The sequence below is a fragment of the Echiichthys vipera genome (assembly GCF_963691815.1).
Source record: "Echiichthys vipera genome assembly, chromosome: 12".
Classification (NCBI taxonomy): domain Eukaryota; kingdom Metazoa; phylum Chordata; class Actinopteri; order Perciformes; family Trachinidae; genus Echiichthys; species Echiichthys vipera.
This window is the reverse complement of record NC_139837.1, coordinates 24849069-24871083: the sequence shown is the minus strand read 5'-3', so window position 1 is coordinate 24871083 and position 22015 is coordinate 24849069. Positions and strand designations below refer to the sequence as shown.

The following is a 22015-nucleotide window of genomic DNA, read 5'->3' as shown; positions in this document are numbered from 1 at the left end:
CAGTTGATTAACTTTGAAGGGCCTTGTTTGCCCAGAGCATGGTTTACAAGAATCTCATATTTAGAATAACACACATCTATAAAACACAGACTACATCTTTCAATCTCACACACATTTCCTCGCACCCCAGTCACGTAGCGAGTCAAGACATGAGCTGTCACTCACAGAGTCCATCCATCCAGCAGGAGTTTCTAATTGCCTAAAACCAATCTGAAGCGAGTCGACTCAGGCTTCAGCTCCAATCCCAGCTCACCCTCATCACCACCGACATCAAGGGGCTTCAGAGGGCCGCGTTCAAACCGCCTGCGACAGCTTCGCCTCATCCGCACCCATTCGATCTAATAACCTTCAACTCCTCCACCGCGGCCCATCAGCGCAGCCTGTTTTTACCTTGGAGATCAAATGCTCTGTGCCCCCCCCCGAGTATTCAAATTAAGCGGCATCAAAGATGACAGAGACCCGCTGCTGCGATACAAAGACTTGTTACAGTAATTTTTTTCAAAGTGGTAGCTTCTGCAGAAAGAACTCCGACTCGGCCTCTTTTTTTGGCTGAGGTTTTACGTTCTGAACTCTGCAGTGGTTTCTCTAAGCAACTTGAACTCCGGAGGGACCAAAGAGCGCCTCACGCTGTGTTCAGACACTCAGATGCAAACGTAGCAGATAATGAAGCTGTAGCTCTGTGTGTGCTGCACTCAGTACGGTGTTTACTCCGCTCCCACTGGGAAGGTTTGGCCTCTTTGCACGCAAGGAAGTTTCAAGAGTAGAGGTTGTTTGTGGTCTTTTTTAAAACCTGGTACATGTTGTTAATAATATTATAATAATAATATATAAATATGTATACAACATTAATGTTAATACAACAATGGCGCCCACCCTGGCAAGACAGATCAGCGTTGCTCATCTTGTTTTTCAAGCTGGAAGAGTTATAACTTAAACGTTGTTTTGTTGAGCACGAAAGGATGCTCAACACCTTTCAGCAAGACCAAACTTTCTATTTTTAGGGTTTAAAACAGATCGTTATGTCTGCAGATTACAATTACTGTCAGAGGAAATATCACGGTTCTCACTATGGAGAGAACTATGGAAGAGAAAACACACACATACATTTAAGGAGCTTTTTAGGTGGATATAGGGCTGAATGTGAGTTCCCTCTGACATTTTTACAGCTCTTCTTCTCAACGCTTCGGGTGAGTGGAGACGAATCTCTCACACAAAACAAAGCAGCGCGCGCACACACACACACACACACACACACACACACAGGTTATGTGACTTACAAGATTGGATTTCACAGGGTGACAATTCATAATCTGCTTAAGAGTCATACACTTTTTTGAGCACTTCCAAGATCTGATAATTATTAAAGTGAACAAGAAAACAAATAGTTTATCATTTTGACATTTAAGGTGGTTTGGTGGATGTGCACTAAGTAGCATAAAAGAAAACAATCCACCTTAAAATTTCCGGTCACTGTCAAAAAGCAGTAAAAGACTGAGTAATAGCAGCACTCGACTACGTTCATGAAGATGAAAATCTCTTTTGATAACAGTGAAAAAAGGTGAAAGTTTACGATGATGTGTAAAACTGAAAACCTCCCACCCACCTCAGGCTACGATTGGGTAGCCTTCTATGCTAAGCTTAGCTAGCTGACTGGCGTCGAGGACAAAAAAATAATAACCATATCATTAAACAAGGGCCTCATAAAAACCACCCTGACAATTTGTTTTCTGCAGCAGCGTTCCCCCAAAATGCTGCTGCCGTTATGGTCACTTTGCCGCAAGCTAGCAGCTGCTCTCTCCCCGAAATCCATCACGGACTCGCCGCTTCCCAGCTCCTGCCCGCTCTTACTTATTTACACTGTTGCAAGATAACTACTGTATTATGTGATGACTTGGTCAACAGCTTTCACATTGGCTATCAAAGTCATAAAGCGTTTGATCCTATGTTTTACAGTTCGCTAATATTAGGCCGATGTTAACTTGTCACAGTTGGAGCCGTGGTTACGTAACCTTCGAAAGGTGGGACAATTTAACAATGTGCGTGCACATGTGTGCATGTGTCATTGGTGCAAAAAATAGCACTACCCCACTGGAGGAGAATTTAAATCAAGTGAACTGTTAAAGTGTCATAAGCAATACTGAGCAGGTTAGAGGTCTCTTACCTTTTCACACTGTTTTCAGATCGACAATTAACATAAAAACATTCACAATTCTGAATCCTCAGGGTCCGAAAATGTTCTTAAAGGATTTTTTATTCTAAAAGTCAAAAAGTTTATAGTTCGCCTGGACTCAAAGTGGTTAGTGGTCTTTCTGCTCAAAGCTGCATACACACACTGCTGCTTCCATGTGGGAAATGGTGACAGACTGACGCGCCAGCAGTGTGTGTGTGTTGGTGTGTGTGTGTGTATGTGGTGACCTGCTTCTTGCGTGGGGGGTGGTTGGTGTTGGGGAGAGGAGGTGTGACAACAGTTGGGAAGGTTATTTTAGGACCAACCTCACCCACCCCACTTAATACAAACACACACTGGAAGCTAAGGACACACAGACAGACACACACACACACACACACACACTTTCCATCTTGCTGTATGAAGCACCGCTTGACATCGCTCTCATGAAGATTTAACGGTCGTCTGATGTCTAAATAAGAGTCAGAATCCCGTTTGCGTAAAAAGGTCAGACCCGAAACATTTCTGTGTCACTTTCAACAGTCAGATGAAAGTGAAGACAGCAGCAGCACGGTTAAAGCTGCACTAATCAAAACACTGCAAAATAAGTGGGTTTCCTCCACAAGGTTCTCGTGAATATGAACACGTGAAGTACGGATGTGCAGATGAACCGTATTTTAAAATAAATAGCAATAAAAAACTCAACCAGAGGGAGAAACTTCCACAACCTTTTTACATAAAAAATACCTGTTTACTGCTATATTAATGTTCAGCTCATGTTTAAACATGCAGACAGAGAGAGTAAATCCTTCCAACACCACTGTTAATCATCTCAATGGTCATGTCTTATGCACAGAAAATGAAAACTTTGGAATAAACTATGACACTATTTTCCCTCCGCGGTGCAAACCATGACCTCTCCTCTTCTTTCTACCCCCTAGTTCGGATCAAACCCACTTTTGAATTCGCCGTTCATTTTGATCTCGACTACACCCCTGTAAAGTTTGGAGACTGTTTGTTGGCACTATCGCAGAGAAAACAACACTGCCGTTGCTGTTATCTCTGGTGATGAACAAGCGTCCTGGTATTCGATGCTGGTCTGGTCTTTTCCGTTAACGCTTGTCTTGTTTGAAGGAACCCGTGACAAACATCGATGCAAAATAAATTCCAGAGATTAAACATTAGGGATCTGATGCTGTTTTATTCTGGTGCAATCATCACAAAAACCTAATTGTCCACCTGAGACGAGAAAGGAGGTTTCAGTGTGGGCGAAGAAACCTGTGAGTAAATGTACCGCCCAGGTGTCAACACATTATTTATTCATTTAAAAACAATAAAGGTTGTGAACATACAAACACAGACACGTTTGTACTTTTACTGTATACTCCTGAGAAAAGCTCATAGACACCAAACATCCCCCGGCTTTTCTCCTAACCTGAACCAAAACAGCAAACAACATCCTTGCACAAAGGGTAAACACAAACTTTCTCTGTCTCTCTCTCTCTCATACACACACAGATGCACGCACGCACACACACACACACACACACACACACACACACACACACACACACACACACACACACACACACACACACACACACACACACACACACACGTCACTGCAATGCAACAGCTGCCAATCGTGACAGTTGTTGGGATGGGGGAAGGACAGAGAGACAGAGAGAGAGACATGAAGGTTATTTCCTGGCCAGAAAGCAGGTTTCACCAATTTTAAAGTGTCAAAGCCTGAAAACAGAGAAATTTAAAATATGACATTGGACAATAAGACAGAACGTCCTAATGCTACACGTAGCTTCTAAAGGGGCCGTCCTAACTCGGTCTCAAAGTCATTCAAATCACATTTTAGCTTCTAACTGGAGGAAGAGTGAAGTTGTTTTTGAGTCTCAGGTCCCAAGTCTTTACATAATTAAATATTCACAAAGTGAATGCCCTGTTATAGTTATTCTGCACTCGGAAACAAAACAAGTCTCATCTACGAGAGAAAAAGCATATAAGTCTTCAGGAATTTGGTTTAGTTGTTCTTTCATTTGAGAAGACATCGACAGGAAAAAGCAACAGGAAACAGAACTAATTTGGTGTAAAACGGTGTTTCCATCCTCAAGAACAAACAAAAATCAGCTGCATTTTATGCAATGAAATGTGCTTATTGAGAGCATAAAATATGTTTTTGTACTTGAGGACGTTTTGTAAAATGTTGCCATTTTCTCTCAGGTTTTCTCATGCAATACTTCAAAGTGCGTGCATAAAAACAAGACTACTTCTCTGAAATAGTATCAGATACAAACGTGAGATAAAAGAGGGAAGTTTTGCGTTCATGCCCAAGTTTCAAGTGTCACGTTTAGAGCTTGATGTCTCACTTTTCCACAGCACTGATCTTAAAGATTCCACACTTCACAGGTTTGGTGTCTAAGCTGATGGCGATGATATTCGACTGAGTTGAAAAGGTCGTCTGAACTTAGTGAACCAGCGACTCTCTTCCTTCTTTCCTTCCCTCCTTCCTTCCCTTCCCTTACATGAATACTTACCCCTCCATATCGAGAGCAGTTCCCAGAATTCCTGGCGGGGCAACGACAGTGACATCAGGGGACAGAAATATCCCCACAGCCGGGAGACAGCAGGCTGCTTCTGCACTGTGCTTAAATAAAGCTCTGTGGGTTTTTAATCAGGGAAACACAGATGCATGTCCACTTAAACTAATGATGTTCTCTCTAGAAAGAGTTTTTTTATTTGAAAATGTATTTTTCTGGAGGCGGACTTTAAGTAAAAGTAGCAAAGGGGCTGTTAAGTCTGTAGTAACACCCTTTCAAAATACCACTTTACCAGTCGAAGCACTCAGTCAAACAAAACCAGACGACAAATATAATCAGACACATTTTTATCAATAGGAAAGCAGTAAAATGATAAATATATTGTTTTTCAAAGTAGAAATACTACTTTTCTATCTAGTGTTTAGTTTTTTTGTGTCCAGAATTGTTTTGATCAGAGACTTTTTCTTTGTTTTTGTTTTTTTTCATAAATCAGGGTTTTTGGATACCCTGGAAAGCTCATTAACTATGCCAGAAAATCCAAAAACACCAATCTCGTTATAGCTCAGTTGGTAGGACGGAGGACTGTAGAGAAAAAAGTAAACAACAAAGATGGCGGATGATGAACAGTGCTTGTTCAAAACAGCTTTGGCCTTGACTCTAAACGACTTGGACTTAGCTTTTTTTAAAGCCTTTCCTTTTCTAGAAAGATGTATTCGCTGTTTTGCTGACCAGAAACAGTGTTGATACGTCACCTTGTTCATTGCACTGATTGGTCGTAGTCGGTCATAGTGCTAACCAGTTGCGTGCAGTGGTATTTTGAACTGCATGCTTTGGTGCCGCCCCCTGAGTTGGGAAGGTCTATTAATCGATCCCAGAACCTACGTCTGGAAAGAGGTGGGTCTGTTCCCAGACTAGTTTTTTCGAGGGAATATCAGTCAAAGTGTTATTTTCTGTGGTTTTGGCTTTTATCTGTTTTTACAAATCAACTTTTGGATTAAGTTGGTGACTGAATAAATAAAAAATACTGCTGCATCCGTGCTGATTGATCAAACGTTTGTGTATGCAGCCTCTCCCTCTCAGAGCAGCACAGGACATTCTCCATGCAGCTGTTACACACCGCCTGCAGCCGGTTGCCAAGAATGGCTGAGAGGCTGGCATACCAACACACACACACACACACACACACACACACACACACACACACACACACACACACACACACACACACACACACACACACAGAAACAGTGGTTGCATCACTATAATCATGTCCAACAGTCGCTCCATAGCAAGGTCAGGTTATAGAAAAATGCCCTGCAGGCAAACGCATTATAAATATGACGGCGAGAGGAAGAGAAGAAGGAGAGGATAAAAGATAAAGGAAAGGGCAAGGAGAGAATATAATTTCAAAACAGGAGTCTGGTGATCTGTCCGCTTCCATCTCCAGCTCTGTCGCCAAGTCTGACGCCCCCGCCGACCCCTAACGCTCGCAATTTAGTGAAATAAAGCTCGGGCCCACATCAACCTGGATTTTACCTGTCGAGGCAGCGACCAATCAGACGCTCAAGTGTGCAGCTATACAAGCCATGACAGGGTGAATCCAGGTCTGAAAGTTTGAAGGAGCTCATTATCTAAACACAGCTGATACTAAAGAGCTTCATGACCAAACACAATCACTTCACAGGTTTTCAAACAAACCGCAGAAACAACTGGAACTATGTTTTAACCTCAGCCGTCTACGGCCCTTTAACAATATCAATCTGCATTTCCAAAAATTTCAGATGGAGATAAGAGGATGGATAGTGATCTCATCTGTGTGTTCAGTACAGAGCTGGAATCAGGATGTGGTTGACCTAGCTTAGCATACAGACTGGAAACAGGGGGAAACAGCTAGCCCAGCTCTGTCCACAGTTTAGCAATACACGTACACAGTCCCAACACCTCTAAAGCTCACTGATTAACGAGCAGTATCGTGCATGATTTGATTGGTCCTGCTGAGCATAGTGACTTACCAGAGTCTTGTTGCCAGGTTTGGTAAAGAAAAACAGACCAAAACACACTAACCCAGGGAATATGCAGGAATCCTGAAGTTAATTTCTCAAAGTATTTTTCCACATCCTCGCCACTTTTGTTATCAGCAACACATCTTAACCTCGCTAAACAGTTGTAGTTTGCAATTAAATCCATACATAATCTTAAATTTCCCCATTTCGGAATCTGTTCCGCACCAGCAGGAGGGCGTTTTCTGTGGCAGATAGTTGTTGTTTGTAATAGTCGTGGGGGGGGGGAATAAATACTTTCATTGATACTTTCCGCAGTCAAACTCTTTGGACCAAGCTTGAATACTAACAAAATGTAATACTTTTAAAGGGCTTTTATTTTCCCAAAATTGATTTATCAACTTTTAATACTTTTTAAGACCCTGAGGACACCCTGTCTGATGTGGCAGCTTGTGCTGCAGCCTGAGACGGTGTTAGATACACTGTTGGAACTTAAACATTTTCATTTCATTATTTGACTGTTGACGGTAGAACATTCCACTATACACCAAAGATGGTCACTTTTCGCAAGTCCAAGTCAATTCTTTGAGGGAAGCAGCCAGTCCTAATCAAGTCTCTTGTGGTTTTAATAAATAATAATATAGATTTGGAGTACAACCGTATTGTATAATTACACAAAGTCCCAAATAATGATAGTTAGTAATCTACTGTAAATGAACGCAGTTTTACCTGGAACTAATTCCAGACACACCTGAAACTTCAGAATCAAAATTAAAGCAGACTGACTTGATAACTTCAGAATCACACTTAAAGCAGACTGACTTGATAACTTCAGAATCAAAATTAAAGCAGACTGACTTGATAACTTCAGAATCAAAATTAAAGCAGACTGACTTGATAACTTCAGAATCAAACTTAAAGCAGACTGACTTGATAACTTCAGAATCAAACTTAAAGCAGACTGACTTGATAACTTCAGAAGCAAACTTAAAGCAGACTGACTTGATAACTTCAGAATCAAACTTAAAGCAGACTGACTTGATAACTTCAGAATCAAACTTAAAGCAGACTGACTTGATAACAGAATCAAACTTAAAGCAGACTGACTTGATAACTTCAGAATCAAACTTAAAGCAGACTGACTTGATAACTTCAGAATCAAACTTAAAGCAGACTGACTTGATAACTTAAAGCAGACTGACTTGATAACTTCAGAATCAAACTTAAAGCAGACTGACTTGATAACTTCAGAATCAAACTTAAAGCAGACTGACTTGATAACTTAAAGCAGACTGACTTGATAACTTCAGAATCAAACTTAAAGCAGACTGACTTGATAACTTAAAGCAGACTGACTTGATAACTTCAGAATCAAACTTAAAGCAGACTGACTTGATAACTTCAGAATCAAACTCAAGCAGACTGAGTGACGGTGTTTCGGTTTAACACTGACCCTGTTAACTGGAGACTTTCGGCTGAGGCCCTCAGCCGAAAGATGATGGAAAAACAGGATTATGTTTTTAGGAGAGATACTCATAGACTGTATAAAGGCTAGGACACCAAAAAGAAACGGCCCAAGCGGAAATCATCACTTTAATTCTAACGCAACCTGCTGGAACCCTCCAACCCTCCTCTTTTGATGTCCTAGCCTCCTTCCATAGCCTCTGCAGAGTCCAGGAAGTGCTGACCAATCAGAGCAGAGGGTGAATGCCGCTGCAGCAGCCATGAGCAGGAGGAGACAACATGTTTTTGAACATGAGATAAAGTAAATATGTTCAAGTAGAAACACAAAATACATGTATGAACCTGAAAAGAGCAGAACAGGTCCCTTTTAATCAAATGAAATGTTTGATCATAGTACTTTAAAAGCCATAAGGGGAAAAAGAAAATAAATACAAGAGAAAAGAAAGATTTTTTTTAAAAGAACATTTTGGGCGTTTGTTGCATAAAAAAAACTAAGTAAATGAAACAAATAGCAAAAGGAGTAGTATTAAGTTTATACTTATTAAATATGATAACTAATAATTAACAATCATGTATTGACTTCCATTTTGAATCAGTTACATAATGTAATGTTTACACCTATTGCCCATTTGATGCATATTCATTTAAATGTTAACATATACATAATAAGTATGCACATATACAGTAATTCCACTTGTGTTTTTCCTACTGTGACGTGCAAAAGGTCCACAGACGTGAACGTTCAGTATTTCTGACAATGAAAAAGTTCCTCCTCTTTGTTGTAATACAGACGTTTCACCACAAGATGGAGCCGTCGACCAGAGAACGAAGTCCTTCAGTGATCATCATCATGGTCATCAGCACCAAGTCAGAGTAAGTCATGCAACTAAAAAACACAGGAGCTAAATGATGAAGATCTGATTTTCCATTCATGGGTTTACCAGACACCAAAAGTACTTTGATCAAACATTTAATTGACTAAAGGAGATTTCAATTCAATTGTATGTACAGTGCCATATCATAACAGAAGTTATCTCAGGACACTTTAGGGTAGGTAAAGACCACAATATGACTTATTTATGATTTATCTAAACCCAACAATGAGCAGCAACAAGTCACACTATCTTTAATAAAAGTAGTAATAATTATTATAGTTCACAGCTCTGTGGAGGACGGCCATCTGTCCTGACCGGTTGGGGAGGAAGAAAAGGAGAGAGAAAGAGAGAAAAGACGGACAGATGGACAAAGAGAGTAAAGACAGACAGACAGTATAATACAGACATAGTATGACAATGATAATAATTATGGTGGTAAATTCGATCAATGATATGAGTATCTGTTCTAGTCTTTTTAGGTTCATCCATGTATTATCTGTTTCTACTAGAACATATTTACTTGCTTTAATGTTCACTTGTTTGTCTCCTCCTGCTCATGGCTGCTGCAGCTGTATTCACCCTCTGTCTGAGACGCAGCATACTGTCTCTTTAAAGTCCAGTTCAGACCAAAGATTCACAACGAGACAAAACCATTTTAAAAAGTTGCGGGTGGAAGTTGCAGAGGTGTGAACTGACCCGTCTGGTCTGGACTCAAACCGGCTGACGTCGTCTCCAGACTGAGCTGGTCAAACCTCCAGCAGCTGGTTTTAGAACTGAACACACGTCACCTGTTTCAACAGCCAATCGAGTCAAGTCACTTACAGACTGTCAGCTGATGAAAAGGCCCTGATGGACGGAGGGAGAGAAAGAGAGAGAGAAGGAGGGAGAGTGTAGAGCGAGAAATACAATAAATAAGGAGAGGGAGCGTGGTAATCCAGAACAAAGCAGTGACTCAGGGAAATAAAAGGCTATTTTCTCTGTTTCATCTCTATAGAAATGCAGCTGTAGCAAGTATCTCACTGTCTCTGTCTTCATTTGTATTTAGTAATGCTACAAATGATATCCAGCTACGAAAAAAATAAGTTAGAACAGAAGTACAGAGTTGTTGCTATTTAGAGGATACATCGTCTCACCTCGTCCCTCTGGTTTGAACTGGCAGGTTCAGAATGTTGCAGCCCTGCATGTCACAAGCAGCAGCAAGTTTTTTAATGAATACATTTAGAAGAAAACCTAAATGGATTAGCTCTTCTCATTGTTCTCGATGAAAATGTCAGAAGGTGGTGAATCTGTTTGTAAAGATTATTGTATTAAAATAACTGATGCAGGCTACACGGTGGTGTAGTGGTTAGCACTGTCGCCTCACAGCAAGAAGGTTCCAGGTTCGCATTTCTCCGGGTTCTCCGGTTTCCTTCCACAATCCAAAGACATGCACATGTTAGGTTAATTGATGAGTCTGAAATTGCCCGTAGGTGTGAATGGTTGTCTGTCTCTGTTCGTCTTTATGTGCCCTGCGATACACTGGCGTCCTGTCCTGGGTGGACCCCGCCTCACGCCCGATGTCAGCTGGGATCGGCTCCAGCACCCCCCGCGACCCCGACCCGGGATAAGCGGTTGAAGATGAATGAATGAATGATAACTGATGCATTCAATGTTCATCACTGTAAAAGTGGAGCTCCTTTTAATGACTTTATAGATTTCAATTAGGGCTGGGTGATCAAAATAAAATAAAATCCCTGATTGTATTATACCAGATCTGATTTCCAAATTGAATTGATTTTTTTTTTCAATCTACTAAAGAAAAAACATTTTTTTCAGACAGAACAAAAAACAAACAACAATTTCTCTACAAGGAATAAAGTGCAAAACCTTCACAGTTTCACCAGACTTAATTTGTAAAAATGTAATTCATAAAGCGTTGCTCTATTCTCTTAAGAAACACAAAGAAATGAATAAACCCAAGTTCAATTTTTCATTCTTTAACATTGTCCATTAAAATGGATTCATCTCAGCCCTACTTTATATACAACTGTTTAACCTATAACATTACACCCTAATCTATTAGTTGATTATATTTGGGGTTATTAATCCGACAAAATACTAAAGGTGTCAAAATAAATGTAGTAGAGTAAATAGTACAATATTTTTTCACCCCTTGTCTGTATTCAAAATGGACTGAAATGACGGTTTGTTTGTATTTCCTGTTGCTGCTCCCTGATTGATCCAAACTGAAGTGTTAGAGCTGCGACGCCGACACGGAATGACAGAGGCGTCAGAACACAGGCGGCGGCGGCAGCGTGGACACAGACAGGAGGCGTTCACATCTGCTTGTGTCTCTGCCTTCCAGCTCCATTTGCGCCTGTCCCGTCTCTGTTGTCGTCTTACTGTCGTCTTACTGTCCTCTTTTGTATCTGCGGACGCTGCTCTGACCACATCTCAAAAAAGGGATGACAAGCAAAAGGTCTGATTGTTGTCATGACAACACTGGCATTAAAAGACTGAGTGATTGAAGTCTCATGCCTTTTAAATGATCCAATTTAATATCAGGGTTGAAAAGATAAAGAAGACTTAATGCAACTTTTACACCAGAATTTGTTCTAATTAAACTGAGAATGTATCCTTAAAGAAGCGAGAACCCGGGTGAAAACTGGGTCATAAAAATACTTATTTCAGGATAAAGAAGAATTAATTTCATTATTTGTATGTTTGTGTGACTTTCCTCTCCGTTTTCTTGTCTTTTTCTAGAAGTTGCAGCTGATTCTGTCGTGTTCTCGCCACCAGAGGGTGCAGCCAGGTGATCTGCTACTTAAAGCAGGGGTGTCCGGTCCTGGAGAGCCTCTGTCCTGTATGTTTTATGTTTCTCTCTGCTCCAACACACCTGATTCTAATGATGTGCTCATTATTAAGCAGCTGAAGCTCATCACAGGTTTGAAAATCTTTAGATTCAGGTGTGTTGGAGCAGGGAGAAACTCAAAACATGGAGGACAGTGGCCCTCCAAGAGCAGGGTTGGGCATCCCTGACTTAAAGAGTGACTTGAAAATGGTTTTTTTGCTGAGCAAGTGGACTCCAGGACTGCAGCAGAACACTGCAGCTCAAAGACACCAGAGAATATTCTCTGTTAAATACATTTCAAACAACGTGGAACTGGATCAGACACACAAAGACACTCACACAGTTCGACAACAAAGCACACTACAAAGATGTAATCTCTCTCTCTCTCTCTGTCTCTCTCTCTCTCACACACACACACACACACACACACACGCACACAGTGTGACTGTGAGTGCCTGCTACTGGAAGCATGACTGCTGTGGCCATGATTTATTCACACAGGGAAGAAAGCTAAAAACAGAAGGGGAAGAAGGGCAAATGAGGAGAGGAGAGGAAAGAAGCGGAAAGGAGAGGAGAGGAAACAAGAGGAGAGGAGAGGAGAAAAAACAAGAGGAGAGGAGAGGAGAGGAAACAAGAAGAGAAGACAGGAGAGGAAACAAGAGGAGAGGAGAGGAAACAAGATCAGAGGAGACCCATGACTGGGAAAGGGGTCTAAATTCTAAATCTAAAAGACAAATGAAGTGAAATGATGTCTTGTGCAAACCGAAGTTTTGAATAATGATAAATGCATTTATGAATTTGCTGCAGCATAAAGAAGATAAACATCTGTATCTTTACATTATTCTGCCCCGTCCATCAACCATGAACCTTTGTGTTCTTCTCTTATATAAAATCCTCAAAAAAGTGAAGTCTGATGATGAAGAAGAATCAAACGTCGACTGCTCACTTGACTCGAGTTACATAAATAAACCAACGGTCAACTGCGTGACTTGTGGAAGCCAGTCGTTACATAACAACACCAGAGAGAGAGCGAGAGAGAGAGAGAGAGAGAGTGGGGGGGGGGTGTTCATCGACTGATGTTGAGATGCATCAGTACATGTCTGCATGCACGTTAGCTCTACTGACCCTGGACACAAAGAGTCGAGAAGGGGCCTTTCCTTTGGCTCAGAACTCTCCTCCAGACCATATTAAGTCCACAAAAGTCTTACAGAGAGTTGAGTTGTGTCTGCTGACGCTGCTGACCAAATGTTTAGCCGCATCTTTTTGTGTTTTTTGCATCTGTTTTTCGTCGTTTCATCATCTCTTTGTGGTGTTTTTATCGGTTTTTAGTCGTTTCATCATCTTTTTGTGGTGTTTTCATCTGTATTCAGTTGATTCATCATCTCTTTGTGGTGTTTTTATCTGTTTTTAGTCGTTTCGTCATCTTTTTGTGGTGTTTTCATCTGTTTTTAGTCGTTTCGTCATCCTTTTGTGGTGTTTTCATCTGTTTTTCGTTGTTTCATCATCCTTTGTGGTGTTTTTATCTGTTTTTAGTCGTTTCGTCATCTTTTTGTGGTGTTTTCATCTGTTTTTCGTTGTTTCATCATCCTTTGTGGTGTTTTTATCTGTTTTTAGTCGTTTCGTCATCTTTTTGTGGTGTTTTTATCTGTAGTCAGTCGTTTCATCAGCTTCTGGTGGTGTTTTCATCTGTTTTTCATTGTATCATCATCCTTTGTGGTGTTTTTATCTGTTTTTAGTCGTTTCGTCATCTTTTTGTGGTGTTTTCATCTGTTTTTCGTCGTTTCGTCATCCTTTTGTGGAGTTTTCATCTGTTTTTCGTTGTTTCATCATCCTTTGTGGTGTTTTTATCTGTTTTAGTCATTTCGTCATCTTTTTGTGGTGTTTTTATCTGTAGTCAGTCGTTTCATCAGCTTTTGGTGGTGTTTTCCTCTGTATTCAGTCGTTTCATCATCCTTTTGTGGTGTTTTCATCTGTTTTTAGTCGTTTCAACATCTTTTTGTGGTGTTTTATCGTTTTTTAGTCGTTTCATCATCCTTTTGTGGTGTTTTTATCTGTTTTTAGTCGTTTCAACATCTTTTGGTGGTGTTTTATCGTTTTTTAGTTGTTTCATCATCCTTTTGTGATGGTTTCATCTGTTTTTAGTCGTTTCAACATCTATTGGTGGTGTTTTCATCTGTTTTCAGTCATTTTGTCATCTTTTGGTGGTGTTTTCATCTGTTTTTAGTTGTTTTGTCATCTTTTGGTGGTGTTTTCATCTGTTTAGTCGTTTCGTCATATTTTTGTGATTTTTGCCTTCATTTTGTAGTCATTTTGTCATCTTTTTGTGGTGTTTTGCATCTTATTATAGTCATTTCGTCATATTTTTGGGATGTTTTGCATTTATTTTAAGTCATTTCGTCATCTTTTTGTGGTGGTGTCATCTGTTTTTAGTTGTTTCGTCATCTTTTTATGGTGTTTTGCACATCCTTGTTGTTTGTTTTGTAAAGTTGTTTTCTATCTCTGCGATTGCTTTGCATCTGTTTTTAGTCATCTTCTGGTTGTTTGTAGTCATTATGTTTATGTTTTGGAATTTGTGTCAATCACGTAGCATCTGTTCGTGCTCATTTTTCTTCTCTGTAGTAATTTTGGGTTGTTTTTTGTTGTTTTGTGTGTGTGTGTGTGTTCGTGGCCATTTAGCATCTATTTGTGATTGATTTGTGTTTTTTCAGTGTGTGCCCAGTAGGCCCGTTCAGTAATGCATCTATGACTATCAAGGCAACAAAAGCACAAAGGATACACGGCATTACACACAGGCGTTGTTATGCTTAACGTGCTTTACCAGCATCACAGGAAGATGCTCATTTACAGTTTTGCATCAAAAGAAACAAAAGTTGAAACAAAAGAAAGTGTTCCCAATAGAAGAAGAAGTGTCTACCTTGAGCTGCACCAGGTGGACGTCCACGTGTCTGTTGTCGCTGTCTTGTCCCACAGAATGTGTGAGCTGTGTGACTCTGTCGCTGGTCGCTCTCAGCCACGTCTCTATTTCCGGCAAGTGGAGGACGACCTTCCAGTCGGCTCCGGTGTGGAGGGGCGGAGGTTTCTTTGACCTGAAACATGAGATTGACCACTATTTTATATTCATAACAGGACAAACGGCTACACGTGAGACCAAGAGGGAAGTGACAAACTGACAGAAACCTGAATGCAGCTACAGTACAGACAAGTTTAGCCTCTTTAAGCTAACTGTTTCAGTTTTCTGCAGCTGTTTTCATCAAAAAATTATCGAGAAGTTCCGGAAAAATAAAAAATGAAGACAAAAGATAATGTGTCAACATTAACACATCATGGCTCAATTGTTTACCTTTGGGAGGGGTCTCGCCCCAGGTGAGGATCTCCCCTAGCGAGAGTGCCTTGGCTTGGGCCCGGGCTAGGCGACGAGGCCCCGTCCTGGGACTTACGCTCCAGGTCCAGGAAGTGAGAAGTGGCGGTGACAGCAGCAGGGGAGGAGGGGGTGTCAGGGTCCAGGGTCGGGGTGACTGTGGTGACCATCGGGGACAGGGGCTCAGGGGCCACAGGTGAAGGAGCTGATATGCTCATGGTGTGTGTGTGTGTGTGTGAGAGAGAGAGACAGAGGGAGAGAGACAGAGAAAGAGAGGGGTACAGGATTCCTAATGTGGGTGGACGAGCCTCATTGGAGTAAACTGGAGAGAGAGAGAGAGAGAGAGAGAAAGAGAGAGAGAGAGACAGAGAGAGTAAAGACAAGAAGTTAGTGTGTTTCATTGACATTTTAGTTTGGCACATGGCGGGTAAATGTACCAGAACAGACATGTCATTAAAAGCTGCTTCGCTAATGCCCCTGTGCCGCGAGGTGGCTGTCGTTCGCGCGTGCGTGTGTGTGTGTGTGTGTGTGTGTGTGTGTGTGTGTGTGTGAGTGTGTGTGTGTGTGTGTGTGTGTGTGTGTGTGAGTGAAGCTGTGTCTCACGCACAAACAACAGGTCTACTGCTAGGGAGCGTTAGCAAACAGGTCTCTATACCGTATATATATACAGTATATGCATATATATACATATATTTCTACAAGGAGTCAGTCAACCCTCCAAACGAAAGCATGCCACCGAAGAAAAGAAGAATGAAGAAGCAGAAGGACATGGAAAAGGAACATTCTTTGAGACTTGGATTTTTAGAGATAAGTGTTTTAAGAGACTGGCTGCAGTAGGGTTTTGCGATGAGCTGTTCCGTGTGTCGCCGGTATGCTAAAGGCATCAACGGCATCACTCTGCCGGTAAGTGAACAGGTTAATTTCGGACCCTGGGTTAGGAAGTAACAAAACTAACAAATAGACGCAGTGGTAGACCAGAAACTCCTGTGTTTCCGTAGAGGTAGAATGACTGTTTTTGTCAAAGGAGTCTGTTGGCTTTGATAAGAGCTTCAGTATATTGTATATCTTCACATTTTTCTAACTGAACCACGTGTCAAACCAACCTCCATAGTTCTTTCAGTGGATGATGTTAATTGAAGCAGAACCTTTGTATGTAATGTAACTATATCACCAGTCAGACACTGTTCGCTGGTATTAACCATATCAGGATGGATCCGGTCTGCCACAGTTTCAGGTCTTTTCGTGGTGCTTTTACTGGGGTGATCACCACCAAATTGCAAGTAGAAAAAAATTTACACACTTGTAAGAATCTACAAGTGAAATTTCATATTTGTTCATAGGCTTTTACATGTCAAATTAGTAAACAAAAGTGACTTTGACGAGCGAAAGCATTAGGAATGTTACCTGAGCGGCTCCGGTGGTGGTTTACATTAAAGATGGAAATGAAGAAGTCTTTACGGAATATTTTGGAGCTGTTAAAGCACGTCATTTTATTTTAAAGGACTGAAGTTTGGTCCTGGACAACATTGATGTTAATGTTGACAACCAGCAGCTCCCAGTGTTTACAGCGAGGAGATCAGGGTGTCCGACTAGGGCCGAGAGGAGCCCACGGCTAATTCAACAGTGTTAGCGTCCTTTTGACAACTCGTGTAATGACAAAGATAAGTCAGGCCGTTAAAATAATATATGGTTTGAAAGATAAGACATTAGACTTTAGTTTAACACCATTAAACTCTAAACATTAAACCATCATTTATATTTGGAGATTAAACAGAAGGTTTGATAGAATTTAACCAAAAACTGTCCGACTGGTGACACAGGTAGGAAGGAATAATAACGAATAATTGTTGGGAACCAATCATGCCAAGCCCCCTCTGGGTTTCCTTTGCAAGTCATTTTTTACTTAATGTCTCTTTAATGTATTCCTCTTGTTGTTGTTTTTTTTAACATGTTCTAAAAATGAATCAAATACCCAATGAAGGTCGAAAAGAACAAATTGTTGTATTATGAAAGATTTCTAACTGTAAGCTAACAAAAACAACAGTGTGACAGTATAGTCCTTAAAGTGACGCTGGAAATATCGGAATCAAGACCTCATACGAACAAGTCAATAAACAACTAATGTAAAACCTCTGTGCAGCATTTCTGTTCATAAACCCTCCTGGCCAGTGAGAAGCCAGCAGGAGTGAGTGATGAGCCAATTACAGAGCGAGATTACTGTCTGACCTTTTCAGTCCAACATGTGACTTCCAACTGTGGAAAAAACACAAACACACACATATAAATGTCTCTGCAACCTTCATATGCAGCAGCTGTTCAGTGTCGCGCCCACACAGATAAGGAGAGGGGATGAGTCACACAAACAGAAAAGAGAAACAGGAAGTAAACTAAGTAGAAAAAACAGTTGAGTGTGCACTTTCATTGGATTCAGCTTCAACGATCTTCTACTTTGCCCTCAGCAATGATTTAATCAGAGACAAAAATTAATGAGTAATCAGTCTTTGACGTCTCATTCTGCCTCTGATTCAGCCATGTATGTGTTCTTCACACTGACACCTGCCTCTCCTTCACCCAGTCATCGATTTGTATTTCATTTGAAGGGTCCCTAAATCCGCGGATGCAAAAATGCTGGCACAAGCAGATCTCCAACCGTTACTGACTACTGCTATTTTAGTTTATTCAAATCAGGCAGCACAAAGCAAGATGTTGGTATTTTGGTGGAAATTGTGCTGCCATGTTTTGGGGTTTCCGGTGCAGCGTCCATTTGCTGCCATTCTGATGATTTTGTCAGCAAGAGAAAACAAAATACTTGGAGCAAATGCACGGAATTAACCCAATGAAACTTACTTCATACTACTCCATGATCAGAATCACCTTTAAATCAGCAAAATAACATAAATGTCATGTGTAATGTGCAGTAACCAACAGCTCAACCGCTGACTAACTTCAACAGAAACTTTGTGTCCTTCAGAAAACTCCTTTTTTTCTTTTTTTTCATCTGGTCAGTCTAGGCCAGGGATCGGAAACCCACGGCTCCGGAGCCGCATGCGGCTCTTTGATCCCTCTGATGCAGCTCAGCTTTTGAAAATAATTAATGAGTATTTAATTAAAATGTATTTTATTTTAGTTTGTTAATTTTCAAAATCTAATTCTATGAAGATTATGGCGATCTTGTAACATCTAAAATATTTTAATATTTTAATATTTTATATATTTTTTAAATTTGTCGCTCTTAATACTTGTCACAGCGGTTTCTTGAACTTTTTAACCCCAGGTTACTCCAACTATGAAGAATTCAAAGAAAAGGTCAATGCTACGTGGGCAGATTCATTTCCTTTCACTGCTGACGAGACTGGTTTACCACTGTGCTTAATTTGTAATGAGAAACTAGCTAACAACAAAAAGTCAAATGTCGCAAGACATTTCCAGAATAAACACGCAGCCTTTGCTCAAAAATATCCGGATGGAGTTGGGAGAAAAAAAGCTGTTTCTGAGCTGACACAGAATGTCTGATCTGAGCAAAAATCACTTTAAGAAGTGGATGAAGTCAGCAAATTCAAGTGCATTTGCTAGTTTTGTTGCCGCTTATGAAATAGTGAGGTACGGGAAGCCGTTCACAGATGAAGAATATATAAAATAATCTTTCATTAAGATTTCAGAACATCTATTTACTTTAAAAACAAGAGTGAAATTGTTCAGAAAATCAGGGATATGGGATTCATTTCCCAGCAGTACTAAACCAATCCATTTTTTTCATGCCTAACCCTAACTGTCACCTTTTGCAGGCTAAAAACGTTGTTTTGTGGCAAAAATATATTTTAATAATAATAATTTTTAAAAATAATTTCTATTTTGTGCGTTGTTGCCTGTTCGACCCTGCGGTCAGTCTACGTGTTTGTTGGTACGAATTTCTGTGCATAACTTTACATAAGAGTTGCTACGAACGTGCTCATGAGAACTCGTTGTCTCAGTTTTGCCAACATGAGCGGATTTACAATCATGCCATTTTCAGTCTAAACACACAGGACAAGAAGACGAAAAAGAAGAACAGAAAAACTGGGACCGGGACGGCAAAGGCCGACCTTTATCAAGTTTGCAGAGTGATAAAGGAGGAAATCCTTCGTCTTCAAGGGAACACGAAGAGCACGACACAAACTGCCACCATCTGGAAAGATCGGGAAACGCTCTTACGCTATGAACACCAGACTGGGTGATAGAAAGAAAGTACAGAGTACAATTGCAGTTTAAGTTCGGCCATCTTGCAGGGAGCGTGATGCTGAATGTAGAAGAACTCGTGAAACTCAATATAGTAAGCTGATGCGTATAAATAAATCTCCAATGTCCCAATACTTCAGGAAAAATGTATGTAGAATGGTAACATGGCATAAATGTTAAACTACTTGATTTGAATTTATGGCTTGGACATAAAGTTGAGTTAGCAGTTTATGCAACTCATGCCTTTGGCTCATTATGGTGACACTAAAAACAGATAAGTAATCATAATCATAACTGAGCAGTAGAGCAACAAACACAGTGGTGACATGGATGGAAAACAAAATGATTGTTAAAAATTTACGGCAAGTTAAGATGACAGAATTATGGGTGCAGGTGGAACATATGAAAGATTGTAGAGTGTAGTGTATGTTATTAGTCTGCAGTTGTAAACTCTTGCAATGAAACACACCCCAGCTCTATAACAGTTCATGGTTCAGCATTTATGACTCGGCAATGAAGTGTTACCAGAATTGCACGAGACAGATAAGGAAACACAATCCTTCCTCCTTTTAAAAAGGACGCCCAAACATACAAAAACAGGGAGAAAGAGGAGCTACAGAAGGGAAAGGTGGAGGTACTGGGAACACCGGGACTCCTCAATGCATTTCTGACTTTCCCATGTAGAGAGAAAATGGCTTCTCGGCCAGAAGAGAATCTCCGCTGTCCGGTCTGCCATGACATCTTTAAAGATCCTGTTCTCCTGTCATGCAGCCACACTTTCTGTAAAGCCTGTTGGCAGCGGTGGTGGAAAGAGAAATCAACTCACCAGTGCCCAGTCTGTAAGACTACATGTTCATTATACGATCCGCCACGAAACTTGGTAGCGAAGAACCTGGGTGACATCTTTTCAGTGGGCAGGGATCGGAGGCGGTTTGAAGCTCTCTGCAGTCTGCATTTGGAGGACCTTAAACTCTTCTGTCTGGACCATCAGCAGCCAGTTTGTGTCATCTGTCTGTACTCAGGTTCACACACCAACCACAGCTTCAGGCCCATTGATGAAGCTGCGCTGGATTACAAAGAGGGACTTCGGGTAGTCCTGAAGCCCTTGCAGGAGAAACTGGAGCTCTTCAAAGACATTAAAGAAAACTTCGATCAGACCGCTAAAGACATTGAAGTTCAGGCTCAAGACACAGAGAGGCAGATTAAGGACGAGTTCTTGATGCTTCAGAGGTTTCTCCAAAAGGAACAGCAGGCGAGACTTGTTGCAGTGAGTGAGGAAAAAAAGCAGAAGAGTCAGATGATGAAGAGGAAGATCGACGCTCTGAGCAGAGAGATCGCGGCTCTTTCCGAAACAGTCGAAGCCACAGAGAAGCTGCTGCGAGCTCAAGATCTCCCATTCCTGCAGAACTACAAGACGGCGGCTGAAAATGTCAACAGCTTCCAGTTAAATGATCCACAGCCGATCCCAGGAGGAGGTCTGATTGACACGGCCAAACACCTTAACAATCTGCCCATTGTCGTCTTGGACAGTATCAAGAAAATGATCCCGACTTCAGAGGACCCAAAAACAAATTCTGAACTGAAGCAGTACTGTCCTACAATTCCAGAGAGATCTGCAGAGAGATCTGGAGCTGTGCACACGGGGCCGTTTAGGGTCGCAGCAGCAGTGAGGAGTGAGACTCGAGGACTCAACCTTTCAGGTTACAAGCCAATCTTCCCATCAAGCACCCACATATGATTACGACGACGACAACTATCTGTACCGTTAGATGTACTCTTCCTTGAGTGTCCATTCTTTGTTTCTCTAAAATAATTCACTCTGGACTCTGATGTTAAACATCAGCTCTGCTTAAAAGTTCAGAGCTTTTGTTTGTACAATCACTTGTCAGTTTATTAGGCATATCCTGTATATCTTTTATTGAGTGTTTCTTCCCAGAGGAATATCATATTCATTCTGCTCTGGTTTTGTGGCCAGTTTTGAGATTCAGACTTTAGATATTTTTGGTGGTGAGGAAACTAAACATTTCTGTTTTTTTATGACCAAATTCGTTCATTCATTCTTTATTTATACTCAAGAGATCGTTGAAGGGCAGCCCTCGTTTACAACAACATTGAGTTACAAAGACAAAGAAAACAACACAGAAAAGAAGCAACACCATCTTAAGAACATAGAAAGGCACTAAAACTTTTCAAAACAGTAAGACAACTTGATAAACAGAACCGGACAACCAGGATGCAAAAGTAATACAACTATGTAAAGCAATTACAAGTAGAAGTTTGGCAGTCCAAAATCAGATTTCTAAAATGTCCAAAAGGCACAAGTGGGCGGATTTTTTAACAAATACCTGCAGAATTACTAACGTTCCCATCAGCCTCCTTTACTTTGTATTTTTTGCAAAGAAGAAGATGTTAGCATGCTAACAGGGTAAAACATCAATATGGCAGCATTGTCATTGTGAGCATGTAGGCGTGTCGATAAAGCCCTGATGTGCAGCCTCACGCAGCCTCGAGCATGGCTGCAGACAAACAACATGTCTTCATCTGGCAAAATACA

General features: G+C 40.9%; 2 protein-coding genes across 2 annotated transcripts in view; one reads left to right on the top strand and one right to left on the bottom strand.

Moving 5' to 3' along the window:
* The window catches only part of akap6 (A kinase (PRKA) anchor protein 6), a gene marked incomplete at its 5' end in the record, with an annotated part of 211246 nt that extends 195830 nt beyond the window's left edge, over positions 1–15416 (bottom strand). The window contains 2 exons of the mRNA XM_083924631.1: positions 14803–14974; positions 15229–15416. Coding sequence (XP_083780757.1) covers positions 14803–14974; positions 15229–15416 — 360 coding nt within the window. The remainder of the gene's footprint in view (positions 1–14802; positions 14975–15228) is intronic.
* A 4736-nt stretch (positions 15417–20152) lies between these two features.
* On the top strand, positions 20153–21199 carry LOC310954941 (E3 ubiquitin-protein ligase TRIM35-like; the record flags this gene model as incomplete). Its single annotated transcript, XM_083924630.1, has 1 exon — positions 20153–21199. One exon carries the CDS (start codon positions 20153–20155, stop codon positions 21197–21199), a length of 1047 nt encoding a protein of 348 aa, XP_083780756.1.
* Between the last annotated feature and the right edge of the window lie 816 nt (positions 21200–22015).